The sequence below is a fragment of the Liolophura sinensis genome, chromosome 1, assembly GCF_032854445.1.
Source record: "Liolophura sinensis isolate JHLJ2023 chromosome 1, CUHK_Ljap_v2, whole genome shotgun sequence".
Classification (NCBI taxonomy): Eukaryota; Metazoa; Mollusca; class Polyplacophora; order Chitonida; family Chitonidae; genus Liolophura; species Liolophura sinensis.
Window position 1 is genome coordinate 41,505,899 of NC_088295.1, and position 24,561 is coordinate 41,530,459.

Below are 24,561 nucleotides of genomic sequence, written 5' to 3' on the forward strand. Positions count from 1 at the left end.
ATACAGAATGAGTGAGTGAATGGTGAATGATTTAGAACTTTATTACTCAAAGACACAGTATGCCTGTGACATGAGACTATAATTCTATGCCGAGGTGTACAAGAAAAGTCTGATTTCCCTATAGGCATCGCTTGACCCAGCAACTAGTCAGGACAGGGATTGCCAGTGATGCACCTTTCATATGGAATTGTGAAATAATAGAGAGCTTCTTTAGGAAGGTTACCATATCCACTGACTACTGCAGTACCCCTCAGGAGACGAAGTGTTGTAGGGTGATAGTGAAATATGTGAGAAGCCTGCAAAAGGGGTTCTTGAGGAGAACTAGTGGCATACAAATGTTTATATATCATTCATTTTCACATTAGCAAGTCATGAAGGCTTGGCGTATGTACTCATTTAGTTGACATTTAGTAAGATGAAAGCCTGTGCTGAAATTTTGGAATGATTTTATATCATTAAGCTAATAATCTTTATTCTATTTCTGACAACTTGTCACGATAGTCATTACAGTGGAATATTCATCTTCTGACACAAACTTGTTGGGAACAAACAAATGTGTGCAGCCATGTTAGTATGCTCATTACACTGGCAGTACTTTGCACTGTCAAAAAATCTCCTACTTATCATGAACTAAATTACTCTTCAGCCTATTTGCTTGTTTGCAAGGTGTTCATTCAAGCATATTTTGAAGGCATTATTCTGTGTTGACTAATAAAATTATACTTTTTGTGAAGCCCTGAAACTGGCCAATCCAACTAATGTAGTTTTGTTTTCAAAATCAAGTTAAAAATGTGCATAAATTGCTCTGGGTTTATCTTTCGTATGCGTAAAGGGTGAAGAATTAGGGTAAACAGGTGATCATAGATATACATGTATTTACAGAATAGACCTCTATCCTACCTTTGCCTATCAGTGTTGATAAACATACATCCAAGTTCAAAAATCACTCCAGTAGTGTGAGATGCTTGCCAGTACTTGTCAAGCTGGTTACTTGTTTTGGAGAGAGTGGTTTTCTGTCAGCTTGGGTGGCTGATGAAGTGAACTGTTCCCACTACCTGTACTTGTTAGGCACGTCAGGTGAGTTGTCAGCAGTGACATAATGGTAGCATTCTGTGCACATGGGCTTGACTTGTACAGACTTGATAGCTGTAGACCAGCCACAGTAAGAGTGTAGAGGTGTTATTACCTAGAAGTTTAATATATGTAGATCGGGTACTTCAGCAGGATAGGTGCATGTCTACGGGTCGTCTACATGTAAGTACAGTGAACATGTGTATTCAGTCAATTCTTTTGTATATATTAAACATTTACATTGGAATTTACATATATACATGTAGATCTATCATTAATATGAATCATATCGTATATGTGTACTGCATGCCAGTTTTGGTCTCTTCTCAGCAGATTTACATGCATGTACTCAAATAAGAACGTGCATCACAAGGTGTAAATATATCATTAGATAGTGACTGTGGGTGCCTTACAAGAAATCAACACACAGTTGGCTCAGTTATGTGATACATGTAGAAGCAAGAGCTACAACATCATGTGATGTCAAAGACAATTCCAATGTTAGTCTATAAACACATACATATATCTTCACCAGGTCATTAAATGTGGGTCAGTTTGTGCTAGCCACAAACTTCCTGTGTCTGGCGTGAAACAAAAGTATATGTACTTCACCTGCACCAGACGTGTGTTATTTGGGTGGGTTGATACTGTATGATTAATAACATTATTCAGTAATCATGGTATCATAGTGTGATTTACTAGATAGATTTACAGGACAAAAGCTTCTTGAGCATTTTCACTAGACTGGTAGTGAGTCTGTAGTTGTCTTTGGCATGCCTGTGGAATTGTTGAAGTTTGTGGTTGTGAGACAGATGTCATATCCACAGACAACTAGTGATCCTTTTGTGTTAGTTTGATATCATATCAAATGCAATATCACTACCTGCACTATACGTGTTTCATTATAAAGCAACATTGTATTAAAACACGTCGTGAATTAAGGAAAGGTCTATATACAGTAATTCTATATTCTTAGCAGATGAAGGCTTGTGGGCTGATGGTGAAATACACTAGAAACCTGTAAAAGGGGTGCTCACAGGGAGCTAGTGGCAGACCACTGAGGACCTTAAATTCAGAGCTTGTCTTTGCATTCATTCACTCCTACAGATTGGTTACATACATGTACGTGTGCTTTTTTCGTGTTTTCTCAGAAAATGCCGAGAATGGTATGCTGTTGAGGTCTGGCTCCAGGCTTCATGCCAACAACGTGGACATGGTGATAGAGAACCACGACAACCACACTGCACAAAACGTGGATCGCAAGTCTATGATCACAATGGAAAATGCCATGAGAAAGCGTCTCTTCACAACAGAGCAGGTTCAAAGGAACAGGAACTATAATGGCTGGGATTCATTGAACCGGTCAAACAGCTATCAGACTCGATCAGGATCTTACAATCAGGGCTATATGACAGTGCGGAAAACTCTGGTGGAGGAATTTGAGGAAACAGATTACAGTAAAGCTTCTGGTGATAATTCCACATCTACAAAGAACACCATGGCAGCAGGGTGGCCCAATGGCCATGTGCAGAATAGCCGCAGTGACTACAGCACCTCTGTTAGTCATATGTATGGTGAGTGGTCAGCCCTGGTCTCATGCTCATGATTCTGTGGAAATGTGTCGGGTGTCTTAAAGCCGTAATACTGGGAGAGGAATATGGCTGAGTGACAAAGTTGCAACAAAACTTCACAAAGCAGATGAAATGGGAGTTCAATCCTGCCCTTGAGGAAATTTGTTCATTCCGCTGCTCTCTCTGTTTCTATGTGCCTAGGTGACAATTAGCGACAGGTGACAGTCATTTGTGCAGTCTTGTGTTTGTTGAAGAGCACTCGTTTTTTACCAGTATACCATAACTTGTCAAAATTAGGTGGTTACCCCAGGCACTCTGGTTTCCTACATGATTAAAGTCGAGTGTTGAGTATGGCATTCAACAACAGTCAGTCATTCAATTTTACCTGTATATCGGTAGAGGTAGTGCTGTAATGATGGAGCTTGTTTTTACTAGGAAGATTTATGCCATGATGATATGTGTAGGTGCATGAAACATTCGAATTAACCACAGGGCTGTCTTATGCTTTAAATCACAACTGGCATGGCACCTTCACTCCAGTAATCCTACAGGCTCCTTGGATACAGTAAAACGTTATGTTTTGCGACAGTGCATTGAATCAGCAGACATGAGTGGATTTGAAAAAGTGCTTTTACAGTTAAAACTAGTCACTCAGTCTTCATTGTGATAACTTGTAAGGCATTTGTGAAAAAGAAAGTTATTCTTTCTGCACTTGGCAGATACACATGTATGTTACTGTCAAAACACACTTTTGACAAGTCTTGTACTGCTATGTAATTTGTAGTATATACATAGGGGACCTCCATGGCTCAGTTGGTTAGCGCGCTAACGTGGCGTAATGACCCAGGAGCCTCTCACCAATGCAGTCACTGGGAGTTCCAGCTCATGCTGGCTTCCTTGGGCTGTAAGTGGGCAGGTCGGTCAGCAACCTGCAGATGGTCGTGTGTTTCCTCCGAGCTCCGCCCAGTTTCCTCCCACCGTAATGATGGCTGCTGTCGTATAAGTGAAATATTCTTGAGTACAGCATAAAACACTAATCAAATAAATAAATAAATAGTATACACAAAGCTGTACTTTGTTAATATTGTCTCATTTTCTCTGCAGGTCTGGACTCAGATGAATACTCAGGTATGTTCTTCTTTGTATAGTGTAACTATTCATTGTATAGAACAAGAAATTGCATTTCCTGGGAAATACTTTACTCCATAACATAATGACAGACACAATCTGTTTTATTAACATAGGCTGCAGGATAGTACTGGCACATGAAATTGTAATTTCTACAGGTAAAACAGTGAAGAGAAAAACATGGAATGGAAATAAAACCTAGTCACATGTGTGTCTCAGTCAGTTTACATATTTGTGTTTCAGATGATGAATTAGATGGTTATGAAGCAAAGAAGGGCTACAGGAGTGAGAATGGTGCAAACTCAACCCTTACCACCGTGGTCACTGTTGTCACCACCACAATAGGTATGTTCCTATCATCGGTGTTTCCTACCATTGACATTGTACTGCAGGCTTTCCCAGCACCTTTTACATCCCTACTACAAAATGGGAGAAACACACATGCATTGTAGGGTGAAAGCACCTTTTTGCAAACATGCAATCCATTATTCAAGAGTGGCATTCGAATGTTAATCAAGTTTATGTTAAAACAAAATAAACTTAAATAAAAGAAAAAAATGCATTTGGAGAGTGTAAATTTGGTGGCTGTTACATATATATATATACATGTACTTCAAAATAGTCACAAAGTGACATCTGTTGATTATAAGTGCCTAAATGTACTATCTGGATAAATTTTTTTTTTTTTTTTTTTCTTAGCCCGAGCCGTTATTTCAACATGATCTTTGCTCCACCAACATTCATAGATACTTCACCTTCATATACTTTCAGGCTTGTGTACCATGTATCATTGCAGGCAATTGTATATGAAATCATAAATACTTTTTAAGTATGAATCAGCAGTGACAGTGCTCAAGTCATTTTGAAAACCTTTTGTCTGGATTACCTCCCCCTGTCAAGGCTTTATGCACTGATACTCCCGAATGTCACTGTTAATTCATTACATTAGTATGCACGCACTTATTTATACTTGTACATATAAATGAATGCATCATCTGTTTTATTTGCAGAGACGATCACGTCGGTGATGCGGCCAGTAGTAACCCCTGTTTGGTATGTGGTGGGCAGACCACTGTGGTATGTCCTCACCTCCTTCTGGTATTGTCTGGCTGGGGGTCTCAGTTGGCTGTTTTCATCATCACGCTCTAGCACCTCCATAAGGAACAGAGAGGAGATGTCAAGGTATGATTTACACTTGTGGCTCCTAGAGGAGCTAGAGGCCACTGATGTGTGATTTTGTTCTCCCCTCAAACCTGCCACTTCGTTTGATACTGGAACATTTCAGAATATTGAGATGTCAGGCCTGCTGAATCAGCCACCAACGACTGTCAAACCAATTTGAATTCATTGTAGTAAGCTTAAGACTAACACTATAACTGTAAAATATGTATTACCTTTTTCAAATTTTATGGTTGGTTGGCTGGATTTTTTTTTTCCATTATTTTTAGGATTTGTTTGTTTTTATATTTTTTTATTCATAAAACTGTAAAATATTATATGATAATTTTCTACTTTAACAATTTCCATCTTGCAAAAAGAGGTGCTTAATTAAGAACCTTATGTAAGAGAGCAATATCTACTCTACAGTATTTGAAACAAAAAAGTATACATCCTTGTTTGAGCTTGTTCTATACAAAAAAAAATCCTATCATTCAGTTTTTCCAGAATTAGAAGAGCAGGCTGCTGTTTGTGCTTACCGCTGCTGCTGTTACTCCTGCTTCCTCTCTTGTTCACAGGTAAGTTAGCCACATCACTGCACATGAAACCTTTTTTAACAAACTACTTACTACCGTACCAAACATTTTCAGTTTATTTTTATGCACATTAATAAAGGTACATTTTTTAGTACCCTTCTTTATACAGATATATACGGTTTCACATGTCCTCAACTGATGAAGCTCGGACACGAAGCTTCAGCAGTTTTAACTACTTGTAACCCTAATTATTGAATAATGTAGACTACCACAATTGAATGCAACACAAATAATTGATAGCACCTGCATATTGAAGGACAAATTTTCAGTTTATGCCAAAGATATTTAGGTCTTGAATACACATAATGTTGAACATTTTGTTGCATATTCCAGTTTACTAGTAAATAGTAAGAAGGTTCACTGCATTGCAGAACTGAGTCATTGCAGTGTATTTATTATGTTTTATTGTCACTCAAAAAGGAACACTTTTGATCCCATTGTGTTGAAAAAACCTCAGCATGCATGGTTATACTGGTCTTTAGATATGTGTTATTGTTTGCAGGTGTGTGTGAAAGGTTTACACATTACGAACAGTCAATGTTCATACCTCCACCTGTTGTTCCTCTAGTTAAGGTATGTCTAACTTTGTAGCTTTTCATCCACATTGTCAGAAAAAGGGATAAAAGGTGGTATCTTGGTTACCTGGCTTTGCATGTGTTCTAATGTTTTTGACCTATTGATCGTCATTGCACTGTCAAAGTCAAACATCAATTATGTCTGTCATTCTCTCCATTTATATGCCAACAAATTTTGAGAAAGAATTCATTGTATTTAATCTTTGCCATCATTTTCCTTATAATCTCCAACACTAGTTGGAGAAATGGTGTGAAACTTCAACCTCACTAGGCAATTATTCAGGCTCAATTCAGTTGACCTTTTAACCCATGTTCTCAGGTCAGGGCTCTTATTTGCTTGTCAAATTCTTGTCAATGTCATATATTCGAAAGCATCAAGCCAAATGCATGGTCTCACCACATATCTTGTAAAGTTTTAATTTTTTCTCGATTATTTTGAAGAATACGTCTGTGTTTAACATCACTATGCTAACCCAAGAAGTCACGCGAATAATGAATTTGAAGAGTGAAGAACAACAACAACTGGGTCATGATGATGTGGTAGGCATTGTGAGAGAAATCTTGAAAGAGGAGGTGCAAGCCTTCAGGATGTCCATAGAGGAGAGAAACAGCTACATAACACAACAGGTAAGGTTTTGAGTGCAGACGTAAATGTTCATAAGTTCATCTGTACAAAATCCTTTCCTTTGCATTGAATAAGACGTGGTTGTAGCTCTAAATTTGAGGAGTGTATATCCAGGAAGGTTTGTACACAAAATCATTGACCTGATTTTACAGTGGTTGACATTAATAAATCTGTGAACTTAAAGCACATGTATTCTCACTCTTTTGATATAGAAAAGCCTGTCAATTGTTCACCAAATGCAACCACAGTAATGTGGAACACCAGATTACTGTATTCTTCCACTGCCCTTCATTGTAATGCATGCTGTTATTTATAAATGCTGATTTCTCCCAAAGAAGGTGTTGCCGGAACCTAAATTATGTATCACTGCAAATGCCAATAAATATAAATAAAGTGAAGCAACTGCCTGTGTTGCTAGTTTTTTCTGCTTCGAGGTAAAAATCTCAAATGACATGTTGAATGGCCTGTCCGCTACTAGATGTAGCCATGTATATTTATTGATCAGGCAAGCATACATAATACATTCTCTTAAAATATTACTTCATTATGTATTAAAGTAAAACAGTACTATAGCAAATCAAATATGCCATCAGAATTACAGTTGAAATGTGCTATTATGGTTTACTAAACTGTAATATGCAACAACAATGTCCACAAAACATTTTTTTTTGTTTAGTTCACTAAATATAATTTATATGAAAAGACATATACATGTACATGGTACATGCAGGTGGAAGAGCATCATGTATGTGCGCTTATACACCTTTATGTGAGCTTATACACCTTTATGTGCACTTATACACCTTTAAAAACAAGCTGAAGATGTATAAATTCATTTGATGTCCCTGTCTATTGTATCGTAAAACACCATCATTTGGCTTCATTTACATTCCAAAAAGAAGGTAGGAGGAGCTAGGCACGAAACTGTAAACTTGTATATTATGTCATTCATTCTGTTAACTTTTGTTACCAGATCAACAATATTCAGGCCAGTAAAGATGGGAAAGTGGATACCTTAGGTCTCAAACTGGATGAGATCATGTTGAAATCTGAAGTGAGTGGAACCTGTATCAGTGCATAATTATTTATATTCACATTTTCAGATTTGTCTACAGCTGCAAGATGTTGCACATATATTTGATGTGCATGTATTTTCAGTCAATAAATGTTGAGAAATTCACTTTCTCGAATGCAAGTTTGATGTGGTACATTGGGAAAATTAGCCCTTGCTCTTTCATGCACCAGAAATTGAGATATGACAATGTTGTGTTCTGAAGGAAATTGCTATAGATGTTTGTGTGTGTGTGTTCAGTTATTGCTGTGGCTGGTATGACTAAAGAAGTCTTTTTTTTTCAGAAACTAGCAGCTGAAATTCAGTCTACAAAGGAAAGCATTAGACTGTAAGTTTACAAAAGTATGAAAATGTTTTGTGTGATAAGGTTTTAATTGCAAAACTATTTCCCACAGTTAAAGTATATGAATGTAGATTTCTAAGGATGTTCTTTTTTTTGTTCAGTTAATTGTATATCTCTAAAATATTGTGAGTTTAATGTGTTTTCTTTATGCTCTTCATTTTACATGTTGTCATGTTCTTTGTTCAGAGGCTCAGATCAGCAGGACTTGATAGCCACCCGACTAGGAGAACTTGAGGAAGAGTTGTCTGCCCTTAGGACCAGCTTCAGTAACCTTGACCTGAATTTCCAGGCGCTTTCAACCAACCTGAAAAGCTGTTGTGGAAACAGTAATGTGGATTTGTCTGAAATACGAACTTTTGTCAACCAGATACTGGCTCAGGTACATTTCTTTTGTGTTCAGATTTCCCCTGCGGCCTGTATCTTGTAGTTAACATTTACTGGTAATTGTTATCTGTGGAATTTTTTTTTTATTATTATTATTCTGCCACATTCCACTACCAGGAAATCTTACTTGGATTCACGTTCATTTATTTGCTTGTCAACATCACCTTTCTAAATCTGCTTTAGCTACACTGGGTTGTTTTCAACTAGATCAATTGACTGATCTACACGCCAGTAATTATCACACTCACCAAATTTCCTGTTCGATCTTCCGGCCAACTTGATGGGCAAAATGACAGTGTCAGCAAATACCAAGTATTCTAATTGTCTCATGTAGTTTTCTGTCTGGCTTTTGTGGTCAGTCATATTATTTTGATTGACGGTTGGCCTTTAAGCTATTTTCCTTTAAAGTCAAACCTCATTTTGACCCTGTAGCTCATTTCAATAGAGCACCTACAAAACTGTAGGACAATAATGTTTCCATGCTTTTGAGACGGGGTGGTGGTTCTATTTTTTTATTCCTTAGATGTTGGTGACTACAGTGTGGTATGTTTTATTTATGGCATTACCAGATAATTATTTGAAAATCTGTCATATTCAAATCATATTACCTTTCCTTATGACTCATGCTGACTTACTGTCCAGTTGTACATGGGAAGGTCTGCCAGAAACCTGCGAATGGCCATTGGTTTCCCCTGGGCTTTGTGCGGTTTCCTCCCACCATAATGCTGGTTGCCGTTCTATAAGTGAAATATTCTTGAGTATGGCATAGAACACCAATCAAATAAATAAACTAAATGGATATACTGATTCCAATGTAATTATTCAGATGATGTCTGGCTATGGAAAGAATGAGGGAAGTGAAGGAGGGTTTGTGGCCTGGATTCATGATAACTTCATCAACCAGGAGCATTTCCAGTCTCAGCTGAAAAGTTTAGGGGAGAACCTCACCCTACAGATGGCTGTCATGGCACAGCAGAAGCAGCAACCATCCAGCCCAAACGTTGTCGTCTCTAATGGCAACATGAGCGAAACAGTAAGCATCAGTTTCTCTTGTGACTTTTATTTATTGCATTCTGTTTCAAATGGTTTAATGATATATGGAAAGGAACTCTGAGACAAATGTTAAGGTTTTAAGAGGGATACAAAAACTTATGACTCAATAAAAGAAAAAGGTTTTTGAGGCATATTTTATATCTAAGTCATAAGTTTTTAGAAATGACATCTTTGAGAAACTTAATAAGAATATAAGACCAGCTTCAAACATCACCCCCAAGCCCCAAAATTCCATGTGGGCAATTTGTATGTTAGGACCCAACCTAAACTTCATATGAAGACATAAAAACAAAACTTCTAATGTTGAAACATTACTGAGGACATCTGTGACATGTTGTTGGCACTTACAAGTCAAGATTTCCAAGGAAGACAAACGTCCTTGCCAATTTCAAAAAATGCTTGAAGTGATTAAAGTGTTACCAATTCAGACAGTTGTGTATTTTTACATATATATGCACAACACTTTTGTTTTTGTTTTTTTCAGTTCCTCAGGGAAATGATCGACACAGCTCTATGGAAGTTTCATTCTGATAAGACAGGGATTGCCGATTATGCTTTAGAATCTGCAGGTAGGTAACTTGGTAATTCCCATCCGTTGCATCATCTTCTACATATTGATATGTACATGTATTTACAGTGTGGTGAATCAAAAATCAAATCCAGACAAGGGAGATAATTTGTAATGGCTGGAATAAGCAGAAATATGGCTATAACTATAGGAGGAAGGTGCCGTTTTGATAAGCCGGTCATATAAGACAGGTTGTATAATGGTATAACATCATCTATCCATCCTTTGTTTTTTGGCATTAACACTGCCCTTAAGAGTTTTTAAGCTTGAGGTATAGTGGCCTGATTAAAATGTTTCCTCAGGACAAAGACTTTGGAGAGTAATGACCCTTCTAATTTTTTGTATATCTATGGCACCTGTTCACTTTTGAATTTGAGGTATTGATGGTTTTAACACTGGCCCAGAAGCCCATTGAAAATTGATCTGGACATTGATATCCTAAATCTTTGCAAGCCTCTGAAGAAAAAAAATCAAACAAAAGTTGAACCTCTATCAGGATGGCTATGTTGCCAACCTATTAATTGGTCTATACATCACTGATTTGGAGACACAAATCTCACAATGCCCTTTGTTAGCTGACCTGTAACATTAGACATAGAAAGCATGGGGAAAACAAAATCTATTTAAGGCTGTATCATGTTACTGCCTGGTGGTGAAGAGCGGTTTAAGGGGTTTTTTTTTTTTTGTATGGCCACCATGTATACAACTTAAAACATGTAAAAATTCCTCAAGGATTTAATCATGTGTTTAATGTAGGTGGCAGTGTGGTCAGTGTGCGCTGCAGTAAGACATACTTCAGGAAGACTGCCTTATTCAGTGTATTTGGCATTCCACTTTGGTACATATCAAACTCTGCAAGGACTGTCATTCAGGTGAGTTTCACTTTCCCTGCTCCCAAAAGTGTTTGTGTGGGGAGGTGGGGGGGGGGGAGTCAGCTTTCCCTGTGACATGAACTGATGTCATGGCTTAACAGAATATGTCCAAAATATTTGGTAGTATCAGTATAATTTACCTAATGTGAAGTAAAAATATTCATAATGTGATATTGAAGATAGCACAGGTGTACAGTGACATCAAGGCAGTTTTACTTAAATGGTGTCAAAAATGTAGAGTAATTTAATGCCACTTTGGCACTGTTATAGCTATATAATGACAACCAAATTTTTTGGTTGAGTGTAATTTGTTGAGTGTATCTTTTTCATATTCAGCCGGAAATGCAGCCTGGAGAATGCTGGCCCTTTGAGGGCAAACAAGGCTTTGTGGTGATACAGCTATCAACACGCATCATCCCAACATCTTTCAGTCTGGAGCATATACCCAAGTCCATATCTCCTTCAGGAAATATTGACAGCGCTCCCAGTGACTTCACTGTCATCGTAAGTACATTTTGATCCAAGAGTAGGGTGCAGGTCGTGTCTGCCTAGCTGCGTAGTTAAGATGCTTGTCTTTGAATCTCTGGGATACGGTAACTTGAGCTGTTGTTTCAATCCCAGCCTTGGACAGGAAATTTTCAAGACTTGCCTGCCTCCACTGTTCTTGGGATAGTGGTAACGATGTAAAGCAGTCAACAGCATGCAATATAAGAGGCATTTAGACTCTCAGACTTACATCTGGGTTGAAACCTATCTGTCACACGTATGAAAGTTTGCTGGTTACTTTTCAATGGACAGGAGCTAATGTGGTTTCCTCAACCCATAAAACTTACCATCATAGTGCGAGTAGAATATTCTTATGTATGGTATAAAACCATTTTAATCGTTTGATTTTGTCACTGTAACCATTTTATTGTATCAAAGCTTAGCAAAATAGAACAAAAATAAACTGACTTTCCTTTGAATACCGACTTCAGTATTGTATAACTTTTGTTGTCTTTTCTCAGGGTTTGCACAATGAAAAGGATACAGTAGGAGTGTCCCTGGGCAACTACACATACTCTACAGAAGGATCACCACTGCAGTATTTCCCTGTACAGGTAAGATCGCACTGTCATACATGTCTGCTAAAGTTCCAAGCTCTTCTGGATGGGATCAAAGTTGTTTATGGCATGATGTTAAGTTCACTGCCTTTTAAGTATGGCCCAAGTCTTATTTCCTAATGTGTTGTAAGGAACACTCAATGTGTGTTAGGTTTTAGACTGATGACACCTGATCAATTGTTTTTCATCAGAACACCTTTGAAAATTGGTGGTGGTGGATGACATTTTCATTATTTTATGATAATGTCACCTTTTGTCATGTTTGTGAGAGTTTCTGCCCCAAAAATAAAATGATGAGTTCCAATGGAAGAGCTGAGTTAAGGGTGGTGATGTGAAACAAGATATGAAGCGTGATAGGCCTTATGAAACCAAAAACTGTAATGAGCAATTCTGTGTTCACAAACTCCAGCACTGTTATCACTATACTCATTCCTGCATTTTGTTTCTCCTTTAATGAACAGTTTTGTTGTTAAACATTAACTTGTTTTTGTTTCAGAGAGAAAATCCTGGCACATTCAGATTTATTGAGTTAAGAGTGTTGGACAACCATGGAAACAAAGATTTCACATGTTTATACCGCTTCAGAGTTCACGGTGATCCAGTCAGAGGATAACATCACCCACAGTATCTCTGGTTCACAAGCAGTTTTTCTCCATTTATCAACTCATCAATATTTATTTTAAATATGGTCTCTATCCATTAGCTTATCTGGTGGATAATTTAAAGATAATCTTTAAGCTTAACCAAAGTCACCAAAACACGAGTTCAGTTCACAAACATTTGGTGGACATGGTTATGATTTCTTACCATTTGAAAATATACTGTATTTATCATGGCTATAACTTATCTGCTTGACAAATATAAGTGCCAAAAGTCATGTAGGTTTGTACTTCACTACTACTACTATACTTTTATCTTCGTAGTAACCCATATGAAACACATCTGACATTGTGTGTTATTGTGCTACATGTGGAAAACAGGTTGTGTTTCAGAGATGAGTAATACTAGATTGATTCCATTATTAAAGAATCCATTTTACTGATTTAAGAAAGGCAGCAAAAGGAACAATAACTTCTTTAATATTACACCATTATTTGTCATCACCATTTCTATTTATTTTCACAGTAATGTGTTTCTGAGGCATTGTGTGTACTAGTGATTTCGTTCTGTGTATTTGTTTCTTGTTGATATCTGCAACTAGTGCTATTTTAAGAATGAGTTTTAATAGCTCATAGACCTCCAAGCTGTTCAGTAGACATGGATGTACATACAAGGATTGTCGTTTTGCCTTCTGGACCAGAAGCTCTATTAGCAGAGGCTATCAAATGGCCTTATGTTCTGTATCTATTGTGTTAAATGTGTACATGTATATAAGTGAACCATTACGTACACTATAATTTGTGTATAGATCATGTAAATGTATCATTAACCTTTTTTACCATCTCAAAGAATCTCACTGTGGTAGTCATATTCAACCGTGTGCATGGTATATAAAGTTATCTATATGTTGTGTAGATTTCTATATTTGTAACTCAGTCACTTGTTTTTGTGCGTATCATTTACCTCATTTACCACATAATATTCTTGCCCCTCCTCCCCTCAAACCAATATGGCTCCTTCCAAATTTATGTTTCTTCAAACAACTTTTCAAAACCAGGACTAATAAGTTTGAATTCTTGCCCGACAACATATATGCAATTTGTCTAATAAAATGTGTCGTGTACTGCAGCGGGTTCTGCATTTTTTAAAATATATTTGTGAATATAAAAAACATGATTTTTCAGGGCACAAAACTTTTATTTTGTCGGACATAAATGATCAGCAGGCTGATGTAGCCATTAGCAGGTCAAATAACCTATGATTTGCCCACTACTATCTCCTTCAACAACAGTCAGTGGTTGTTGTTGATGATAGCCTTTGTTAAACAATGTTACTGCCTTCGATTAGCTTCAATAGTTAGGTGTTGTATCATGCAACTTGTACAAAGCCATTTTAAGAATGTTATTTTTAGATTTGTCAAGACAAAACAGCTTCTGTCCAGTATATGTAGTCTTCAAGCAGCTATTGATGTTTTCTAGTTCTGTGTTTATTTGGATGATTGTCCTTTGACGGCATGCTGAAAATATTTCATTTTTATGCTGACAGTTAGGTTTTGGGAGGGAAGAATCCATGCAGAGCTCAGGGAAACAACTGCACCTCACCAGGTACCTGACAAACCTCCTGATATCCAAGACGTGTGTCATTATAACAATATGATTTTTTGGAAGTTGTCCTTTTCATTTACTGTTTAACACTGATCAACAATCCTGGGCATCTATTATGCTGCAGTTGGATATGTCAAACTAATGATCATTGATGAAGAGCCAGTAAAAAGTGTAAGCACATACAATCCTGTTATTTGACCTAAAATTTCATACGTGACAATTGGCGCTTTGCAAATATGTGGAATCATCGCTTTTCGCCAGCCCACATTAAGGACCAAACATGTAAAATTAGCAGTGAATTACTTTATGTATTTGGCTTGGATGGCATCATTGGTATTTCTACATTATCTTTTATCAGTTCAGTTTTACTTATTTTGCCAGATTCTGAGAGTCTTGAAGTCCAGATTTCCCAAAAAGTTCCTTGATATTTACTGTACCAGCACAAACAGAATTCTAAATACTGTGGTTGTCTGCACCTGGTTGTATAGTGTTATACATTTTTGTGTGATTTATGCCATTATTATGAATCTTGCTTAAAGCCAACATAAATCACGCTAAATATGTAACCATGTAAACCACATTTCATTTCAGAAAGGCCTGTCGAGCACCAAAAAAAATATTTTATAATGTTCAAACATGCAATTTTTTTTTTGTTTTTCATGTGGAAGTTTAGGTCGAATACAATACTTATATTACCTCATGCCATCCACATTGGTGTAGTATGTAGACAAGGCCGCATTCTGCCTTGGAAACATGTCTATACGTATCTCATGTCTCAGTCCTGGTTATCATGTGAGTTAAAGGTCACCACCAGAGTGACATAATATTTTGCCAGTAAGCCCTTGGTTAGATTATTTCAACCATGCATGTGCTTGAAAATTATGTACATGTATATGTCAAACAGTAAGTACATGCATAATATTTCGCTTGACATAATATATCTTTCCTTGATTTTTTTTTTTTATTCAACCCATTACACAGGTGCATGGTTTTCATTTATGCAGTCAAAAATGCCATTGTAAACTTAAACAATTATTCAGTTCCAGATTGGCCTTCTGTAATCCAGTCTTTATAACAAACCAATAAAATTCATAACAAAGATATGAAATGTTTTCAGGCTGCTGCTTATCCCTTACCCTTCAGAGAGTTAACAACTTAAAATAGGCTTTGTAAGGCATTGTGGTATATAATTATCCAAAAAGCATCTCAATGTACAGTGTGTATGTTTATCCCATTAATTTGACACACTGAACATGGGATAAAGGGAGGTGGATAAATATATCCTCCTTCATCCACAATATTGAGAGCTACTGGATTACAGGTACAGTATGTAGACTGTACCCACTTAGGAGATTCCTTTGTCAGTGGTCAGTGCCATTTCTTGTAACATAAGAATGATGTTGGCAATGGAGGTTTTGAGTGGTCGTTATAGATATATAAAAAACAAGACTTTATCTCACTGATGTGAGGCTTGCTGTAGTATTTTTTTCTCTGTTTGGCATATATGGGATAAACAAGTGAATACAACTAGTCAAAAATTCAGCTAGAGGCCCAAAACAAAAGATTCATTTTAATCAAAATTTAATAAACTTGATATTGCAGGATCATTTGATAGAGGTGGACTACATATACTTAAAAGGAATTTACAGATTATTTATTGTCATTTGGGCTGATGTATGACAGATAATTGTCTTTCGCAATTTGTTGGTTCAATTGAAGGCCTCTGACCAGGAATTTTTGAGGTTAAGCTGCCACCATAGTTCTTTTACACTTTGAATTTGACCAGCAGGTGAAAATGGGTGCATCACATTTGTTTGTTCTTGCAAAAGGTGGATTACTCCATGACCACTCCAGTTTCCTAACTGTTTATATTTATTTATTTATTTATTTGATTGATGTTTTACGCCGTACTCAAGAATATTTCACTTATATGACAGCGGCCAGCATTATGGTGGGGAAACCCATGACCATCTGCAGGTTGCTGTTAGACCTTCCCACGTGAGGCTGGAGAGGATGCCAGCATGAGCTGGACTTGAACTCACAGCGACCGCATTGGTGAGAGACTCCTGGGTCATTACGCTGCACTAGCGCGCTAACCAACTAAGCCACGGAGGCCCCCCAACTTCCTAACTGATGGCCTACAGGCATCATACAAGTGTAATATTGTAATAATATGGAAAACAGTTTTTAGTAGTTCGCAGATTATTTTGGATAGTGGTGCAAATGAGAGTACGTGTACAGGTCACATACTATTGCAACAACCATGTATAAACTACCAAAAACTAAATGACAGAATTTCATTTTACAAGATCACAGATTTGAGCGGCTATAAGCATTAAATGCAAACAATTATATCACATACATGGCATGTACTACCAGAAAGAAATCTTTCTTTCAGTACAACAATATACTGCATACATTCGGAAATGTCATTTTATCTCTGGATAGTGTTACTCTTTCACATCTGCAACTCCTCCTGTGGTGATGGCAAATGTTGCCTCGTTTTCTGGCAAGTCTGGACTGTAACGGAGAATAGTAAACATAATAATTAAGACAACCATACATTTATTAAGTAAAGGGAACTGTACCAGTAACACATAATAAAATAGATTTGGTAGAAAGGCTGTTAAGGAACTCGCTAGCAGGTTAAAACGTGAATGCAAAACTTCAGAATAACACCCAAGTTTACTTTCATTAACAATGGACAATCCCCTTCCCATATGCCAAACATGAGCTCAATACTGCTTTCAATAGTATTGAAGGCTGACACTCAAGGTGTGACACGAGATACATGTGCTGATAAAGTGAGCTAATAAGTAGCACAGCAACAGCAAGAGTTAATTTAATAAACCAATTACTGGTTGGCTCGGTGTCAGTATATTGTATAGTGAGGGCCCAGTTTATAATAGGTGGTGTCTTCTCCGGGAAGGTCTGTCAGCATCCTGCAGATGGTCGTGGGTTCCCCGCGCTCTGTCCAGTTTCCTCTAACCATAACGCTGGATGTTGTAATATAAATGAAATATTCTTGAGTATGGTGTGAAACACCAGTCAAATAAATACATGAATAATAAACTTGAAAACATACAATACAGTCTGCCAGCAACCTGCGGATGGCCGTGGGTCTCCCTGGGCTGTGCCCGGTTACCTCCCACCATAATGCTGGCTGCCGTCGTATAAGTGAAATATTCCTGAGTACGGTGTAAAACACCAATCAAATACATAAATAAATACAATATTAAATCTGTGAAGTAAAATGCTGCACTTGTGGAATTGTCTGCAGGTAAAGGTACCCCAATTCTTTAACTATTTTGTACTAAAAAAGTAACATTAAGTGCAATTATAGTGCACCTTTTAAATGTAATTTTAGAGACAATACACATACTACACTGGTTGGTTTGCATGGTCAAATTCAGGGCTTCACAAAAAGTGTAATTTTATCAGTCTACACAGAGTAATGCTCTCAGAATATGCTTGAATAAACATCTTCCCTACATGCGGAAATGCAAGAAATGAAGAATTACATTAACATACACATATAAGCCTACACTGTGTTCAAAGCCTGCAGGGTTTTGAATATGTATCAAAGCCGAAGCGACTACTGGAGATCATAGCTACTATACCTGTCATATATTTTTGCTATCCTGTTTTCAGCCCTTCCTTTCCGTAAGCTTATTCTCACTGTTGATGCATGAGCCAGAATATTTCCACCAATAGGTTTCTTTGGATCAGCTTGAAAACTTGAGAATACACAAGATTTCACTGAAAACAAGGCCTTTACTGCATGTTTTTCATACTCCTACATTTGCATACCGGTATATCTAATATGCATAGATTGAAAACTCATATATGTTTTTCACAATAATAGAACATTCATGTAAAGTGTATTAGAACAGCTCTGCATGCATTCTCATTTTAACTTGTTGCTATGTTGATCATTAGTTTGCAAATCACTGAGCTGATCACTGATAATATTTAAAACTGGCGCACATTGAATTGTAAGCTAGAATGTGATCACTTACGACATAGTCGCCCCTGGATCAGCTGTCATCTGGTTGGTGACAAAGACAGCAACATTATACTCTGTAATTATAGGCGTTATAGTTCTTCAAATTAAATGCTCAGTTGCTCACATACATTAATTACCATGATTTTCAGATAAACTTGACACTACACCACTACTTGGAAAGACAGAGGCTGATACATGTAACTTTCACTTAAAAGCATACAGAATCATCTCAATTTATACAATGCAGATCAACTTACAATCTGTATACAAAACTTTATACATGTATATACATGCATTCGGCCGTCGCCATATAAGTTTTCTTGATATTATTCTTGAGTACACCGTAAAATACCAATCAAATAAATAAATAAACATGCATATCTTTTTAGTGTTTAGTGGGCTATGGTTATCCATTTCAGGGGACACTTTCACAACTTCATAAGTTGCATTTCTCATAAAAACTTTTTTCGTAAAAGATGTTGTCTAGGTTATAGTGCCATAACGCAAGAGAAGCTACGAAAAGTTGATATACAAAGTTTTGTGAAAGTGACACCAGCCAGCTTAATTTCAATACCCTTTAAGACCTACATGTAGGTGTTAGAGACCTGCAGAGCACTTATACCCACCTTCAGACACTTTCTGAAGTCTTGACAGCAGCTGAGCTAGTTTCTGCTGACGATCAGCAAGTTCACCTCTACCACTGTAATCTACTCTGAACAGAGCCATGATGGAATCAATTATCTGAAAAAAAATTTCTATAATGTGTTATCATCCCCTAAGTCACAGATGTTAGAATGTTATATGCAAAAACACACCTGTTGTATGTACTTTTCTGAAAGTCTTTTTAAAACCTTTAAGTTGATCTAAGGAATGCTTATAGTTGCATGTGGGCCAGGGAGATTATAAACTATATAAAATGCATACCAACAACTTGAAAACTCCAGCCTCTTCATGAAACTTTGCAGCCACAAAATCCAGTATTTCATATTGATGCTCACCTGTACATCAAGGAAAAATTTAGCTGAGTGAATGTCATCACTGCCAAAGACAAGTTATGTGACACTACGCGTATGTATGTGTTATGCAAGATTAACTCCAATATGATTAATCAATTTAGCAGAAAAAATCATTTTCCATAAAAACACATTTTTCCATTATTTTGCACAAAGATGAGAAAAGACAGGAATTTTGTAGGACTCAAAAATTATTAACAACCATAGGATCTTACTGGTATAAGCTCTGGCATATAAAACATTATCCAAAACTGCACTCTGGTCAAGGTTGAACCTGTCAGCAATGTCTCTTAGTCTGTCTGGTCGACTGGCAGCTCTGTTAAGGCATTTATTATGGTTCATTTTACATGTACCTGCATGTCATATGCATTCATTATTCAATTATGCACACCTGAGCTATGCACCACATAACTGGTAATGGATATTTGAATAAATAAATGGACTTCCCAAGCAAAGCAAATTAATGCATCAATGATGTTAATTCAATGGGATTTTACTTTGAATACATTTTGTTATTCCTTACAGCTGTGAAAATTCCAACATAAAGACCTACAACACATGCAATTGCTGCAGACTGTAGTAGAGTGAAACCTGGATTACAGAAAGGATACAATGTATTTTCTGTGTCAATGAAAATGACTTTCCCCCCTGTATATCCATTAGCCCCTGGCAGCTGCGCTGTAACTGAAAAGCAATATCAGATAAATAACAAAAGCCTACACCAATGGTAAATCCCCCTGGGCATATTCTCAACAGATTGATTACATACAACATGCATATCTTTTTAGTGTTTAGTGGGCTATGGTAAAGTACATGAAAGTATGTACCGGTATGATGAGGTTCATAAAAATTCTGTCATAACTGTACGAAAAGATGCGTTATCTATAAGTCTTCACTCTTTGTTTAAAATGCAATACCTCTGGAAATGCATCACAAACCAACTAGTGCATACATATCCTCTTGTGATTTCTGTCATGCTTACAAAGTTTCATGAAAACTACAATGTACTCTGAGATAATAAATTAGACCAGCTGAAAAATAGATGAAATTGTTGCACGTTCCTCACCAAGGATCATGTTTGAAATAAATATCTTTAAATCCACTAGTCTTTCTATCTACTAGATTTTGTCTGATAATTTCGGGGATTCTGTGGCTCAGTTGGTTAGAGCGCTAGTGCAGCGTAATGACCCAGAAGCCTCTCATCAATGCAGTTGCTGTGAGTTCAAGACCAGCTCATGCTGGTCGTACGGGGGAAGGTCTGCCAGCAACCTGCGGACGGTCGTGGGTTTCCCCCGGGCTCTGCCCAGTTTCCACCCACCATAATGCTGGCCGCCGTCGTATAAGTGAAATATTCTTGAGTAAAAAAAGAAAAATTAGGGCACCTGTCTGTCTCCAGCTCCAAAATGAGCACCTCTGAAGTATCTGTGAAGCGCTTCTGAAGTCCCATGTGAAGCACTAATCAAGTACCTATGAAGGAATCGCTTCAACAGCGCTTCAGTGGAAGCACCTTTGAAGCCCTCAAACCTGACCTCACTGAGACAGAGGCAAATGATGCTTCTAGGGTGCTTCCTAAAGTGCCTGAGGAGCGCCGTTAAGCTACTATTATGCAGTGCACTGGAAGCCCCCTCTGAAGTGCTTAGGGAGCCTGTCTGGAGCGCACATGAAGCACCTCTGCTGTCTTTAAGCTCTGGAACCTTTTTGTTCAGATTTCTTTAAACCATGGTGGAATTCACCATCATAAAAGGTGCGTGACAAGTTTTAAACCTATGAGGAGCGACTGCTTGTTTGCAGAGAAGTCGAACCCTAACGCTATTCTATCGCTTTCATGTCCACACTGCTGTGTCCAGGTAGTAGGCCCCAACGTTCCAAAGGGAGCATGGTTTCCTTCATTTTAAAATTATTAGGTTATTTCACATTTCATGAGCAAATGATACAGTGAAATTATATATGTGCTGTTTTTAGTATAAATGTTTGAAAGATTTTGTCATGGAAATAGTTTTTAATTGAATTTTAACTCTGTTTTAGGGATCAATTTAAAACTACACATTTTGCAGTGGAAAAAGTTTGTGAAGCGCCTCTGAAGCCCCCCACGGTGCCTCCCTACTGCTCTCAGCACTTCTTTAAATGATCTCAGGCACTTCAAATGAAATGCTGTATAAGCGCCGGGGCTTTGGAAGGAGCGCTCTAAGCTTGTTGGAAGTGCCTCTGAAGATCCTGTGGAGCACATCTGAACTAGGGGCTTCTGCTGGAGCAGGTGCTCCTTTTCCGAGTGGGTCTTAATTGTTTTTTAGAGAAAGCATATGATGCTTACCACAGAGCGTGTGCGACAACTGAGTCTTCCCAGTTCTGAATTCTCCGAATGCTTCAGTTATGGACATGCTCTCCATACCACCTCCGAGTAGTTTACTGAGAGAGTAAATTAGTCAAAAGAAATGAAGCCAACAGTTTCTATACTTATTACAAATTCAAACTTAAATCACAGTCAACATAAGTCTCAGATAATATTACAAACAAATGAAAACAACTATCAACCTGCATACTTAGATCACTATAGACATGTATTTTGTTGGCCTCTCAGGTATACCACTCCAGTAAACAAATGTGATCAGTTCAAAATTTAGGCTATACACAGTTTATTTGCCTATACTTACTCTAGCTCTACACTGCCAGTTGAAACCTTAAAAACCTGTTTTCGTTTATCAGCATATTCCAAAGCTGTTAAGAATCCTGGGTCCTGGAACGAGTAAGAATGAAAAGAACCTGAGGACAAGATGTGATTTATGTAATTTGCACCTGATACCACAACATTTCAGTTATTTCATGGCATTTCTACTGGACTGTGAGATAGGTTTACCAATAATGAATTGAAACATTCTCCTTGCTGAAATCTAAATTATACATTACTGTAAAAAAATACTAATGTAAAATTACTGTTATGAAGTACAGTTCACTGTGTTGTTTTAAAGACAGAATTGCATGAGTATAAACATATATATGGTTTCAACAAAAAGCCCTGAAGCTAAAACATTGATATTTTATAACAAATTTAACATGTAAAATGAGCAAAACTGAGTTTGAACAAACAATTTAAGGTATTTCTAAGGCCTAAACAAACCTAGCTTATATACAAATATCTTACACAGAGCTTTGTGGCAGCCTCTTTTATCTTTTCCATTTTGGCTTCTGATATTCCTTTGATGTTACACATCTTCTTCCTTGTTGTCATCTGTACACCCTGTAATGTCAACACTAGCATATATGATTTGGGTTGTATGTGTGAGGGTCTGCTAGCAGCCTGCTAATGGTGGTGGGGTTCCTCGGACTCTACTCAGGTTCCTCCCACCATGCTAGCTGCCATTGTATCAAACACCAATCAAATAAATGATAAGTTTATGACTCAAAAATGCACTATCTCACAAAGTATTAGTAAATACACATACACTATTCACAAAGGAAGACACTAACGTATATTTAGTTTGTTTGACCTGCATGTGCAAATTCAGTCTACCACATCTCAAGTAAAGGCAACAAATGATAAAAAAGTCTATAAACTTCTTTACACCCCAAAACAAAGAAAACAAACAAATGTAGCATAATTTATGTAAATATGTACGAATGTAATTTGTTGTAGCATTAAAACACTTTACCTTAACGGTACATATTCCAGCTTGCTTAAGTTTTTTTATATCAGCCACATTCTGAAAATGAAGCCAACCATATTTTGTATTCCACATGTGCCAGAGCTTCATTACATATAGTAAAATACTATACAGTGCAGAGCTTTTAATAATCAAAACATATATAAATAAACATTTAATCAGAAATCAAAACACTCATGTATTATGATACAGTGCTCTAGATTTAATGCCTTTCTTTTTCAAGTCATGTAATGCTCTATGTTGTCTAATTTCTACTGTAAAGTAGACATACTGCTCCATCAAAATTTTCTAGCATTAAAGAGTTATGTACCCAATGTAACATGATATATCATTTCTATTGAGTTGATGTGTTCATCAATGTGACCGTCAACTACCTGCTGGCCAAATGTCAATGTTTAATTTACCTGAACTAAATATATCATGTATCTCTGCTCAGGTAAATAAAATACAGACTGGTTCTATGGTACCATAGTTAAGTAGAATAAATCTCTATTCATGGTAAAATGGGCTATTTGTAACACCTCAAGCTTTTTGCATATGAAAGAGCAACTTTCAACGCAATTCATGCACATTATTAATTTGATTTCGAAGACAAAACTTGGATTGGTCAGTTTCAGGGCTTCATACACAGTAGGCTACATGAAACATTTAATTTTTATTTCTTAATGTGCAATTTTAGATGTATCCGAAAATACAGAGGTACAAAAAACTTCTTAGCTTTCTTACTGGGGTGTAAAAATTGCTTTAATTACAGCTTTATTTTAGCAAAGAAGTAGCCTGAAGTCATGACGTCAAAACAACAATTTAGGTGAGAAACGCCTTCAAGGAGGGCATCAAGACGGAAAGTTCAAATCTTTAAAAACTTTTTGGCATAACTTTTCCTCAAAACCATCATGTTTTAGAGCTCCTTTCAAGTATCCTTCAATATCATCAATTCAACATCATTAAATTCTTACCACCAGGCCTTAATCATTTAATTATTACACCCTTCACAGAATATTAAATGTGTCATTAAGTAAATACATACAATTCCATGGTTTTGCAGCATATCAATGTCTTGGAAGAAGGACTCCTGAAAGTGAAAATGCAAAACAGACGTCAATTAAAGCCTACTCTTTACAGTCAAATGTTGTACAAGTAGCCATTGGAAAGAACCCTAGTTTTTTAATCTTTCTGTATATGGACAAGATAGACGCTGCAATGGACTGGTGTCGAAAAGCTTCGCTAAAAAAGAAAATATGTAAAGACATTACAACCTACAATGTATATAGACTTGTTTATTTAAAGGACTAGCAACAGTAGCATGAGGAGTCGTCCCCACCAAAAAATGTTTTCTTATTAAAAATAAATTCAGGTTTACTGTTCACCAACAAGCAATAAATACCTCTTCATCACTTTCCACGATATTTTCTTCGACGACCTGATCCTCCATCGTCCTGTTTAACTCAAAATATCTGCAAACCGATCCAATGTCCTGACCTTATGTAATCACTCTTGAAAGTGACTGATGCAGACGACTTTTCACCACGTGCTGTATTTATTTACGCTTGCATTCGGAGA

The 24,561-nt window shown here is 37.1% G+C and overlaps 2 protein-coding genes across 5 annotated transcripts in view; one reads left to right on the plus strand and one right to left on the minus strand.

Annotated features, from left to right (window-relative positions):
- Positions 1-15,684, plus strand: part of LOC135470165 (SUN domain-containing protein 1-like) — a 35,030-nt gene extending 19,346 nt beyond the window's left edge. For all 4 annotated transcript variants that reach the window (XM_064748978.1, XM_064748951.1, XM_064748960.1 and 1 more), the window contains 16 exons: positions 2,223-2,645; positions 3,747-3,770; positions 4,014-4,115; positions 4,781-4,952; positions 5,427-5,506; positions 6,027-6,097; positions 6,541-6,726; positions 7,698-7,778; positions 8,081-8,124; positions 8,326-8,518; positions 9,350-9,556; positions 10,061-10,145; positions 10,901-11,016; positions 11,353-11,520; positions 12,024-12,116; positions 12,616-15,684. In XM_064748978.1, coding sequence (XP_064605048.1) covers positions 2,223-2,645; positions 3,747-3,770; positions 4,014-4,115; positions 4,781-4,952; positions 5,427-5,506; positions 6,027-6,097; positions 6,541-6,726; positions 7,698-7,778; positions 8,081-8,124; positions 8,326-8,518; positions 9,350-9,556; positions 10,061-10,145; positions 10,901-11,016; positions 11,353-11,520; positions 12,024-12,116; positions 12,616-12,732 — 2,162 coding nt within the window. In that variant the 3' untranslated portion in view covers positions 12,733-15,684. The remainder of the gene's footprint in view (positions 1-2,222; positions 2,646-3,746; positions 3,771-4,013; positions 4,116-4,780; positions 4,953-5,426; positions 5,507-6,026; positions 6,098-6,540; positions 6,727-7,697; positions 7,779-8,080; positions 8,125-8,325; positions 8,519-9,349; positions 9,557-10,060; positions 10,146-10,900; positions 11,017-11,352; positions 11,521-12,023; positions 12,117-12,615) is intronic.
- Positions 15,685-16,403: 719 nt separating this feature from the next.
- Positions 16,404-24,525, minus strand: LOC135472508 (meiotic recombination protein DMC1/LIM15 homolog). The gene is made up of 13 exons (XM_064752038.1): positions 24,386-24,525; positions 24,029-24,073; positions 22,990-23,040; positions 22,482-22,577; positions 21,994-22,076; positions 21,654-21,748; positions 19,954-20,026; positions 19,558-19,649; positions 19,254-19,327; positions 18,956-19,070; positions 18,343-18,403; positions 17,944-18,060; positions 16,404-16,843 (listed from the first exon to the last, which is right to left on the minus strand). The coding sequence occupies exons 1-13, from the start codon at positions 24,431-24,433 to the stop codon at positions 16,774-16,776; spliced, it is 1,020 nt and encodes a 339-aa protein (XP_064608108.1). The 5' UTR covers positions 24,434-24,525; the 3' UTR covers positions 16,404-16,773.
- Between the last annotated feature and the right edge of the window lie 36 nt (positions 24,526-24,561).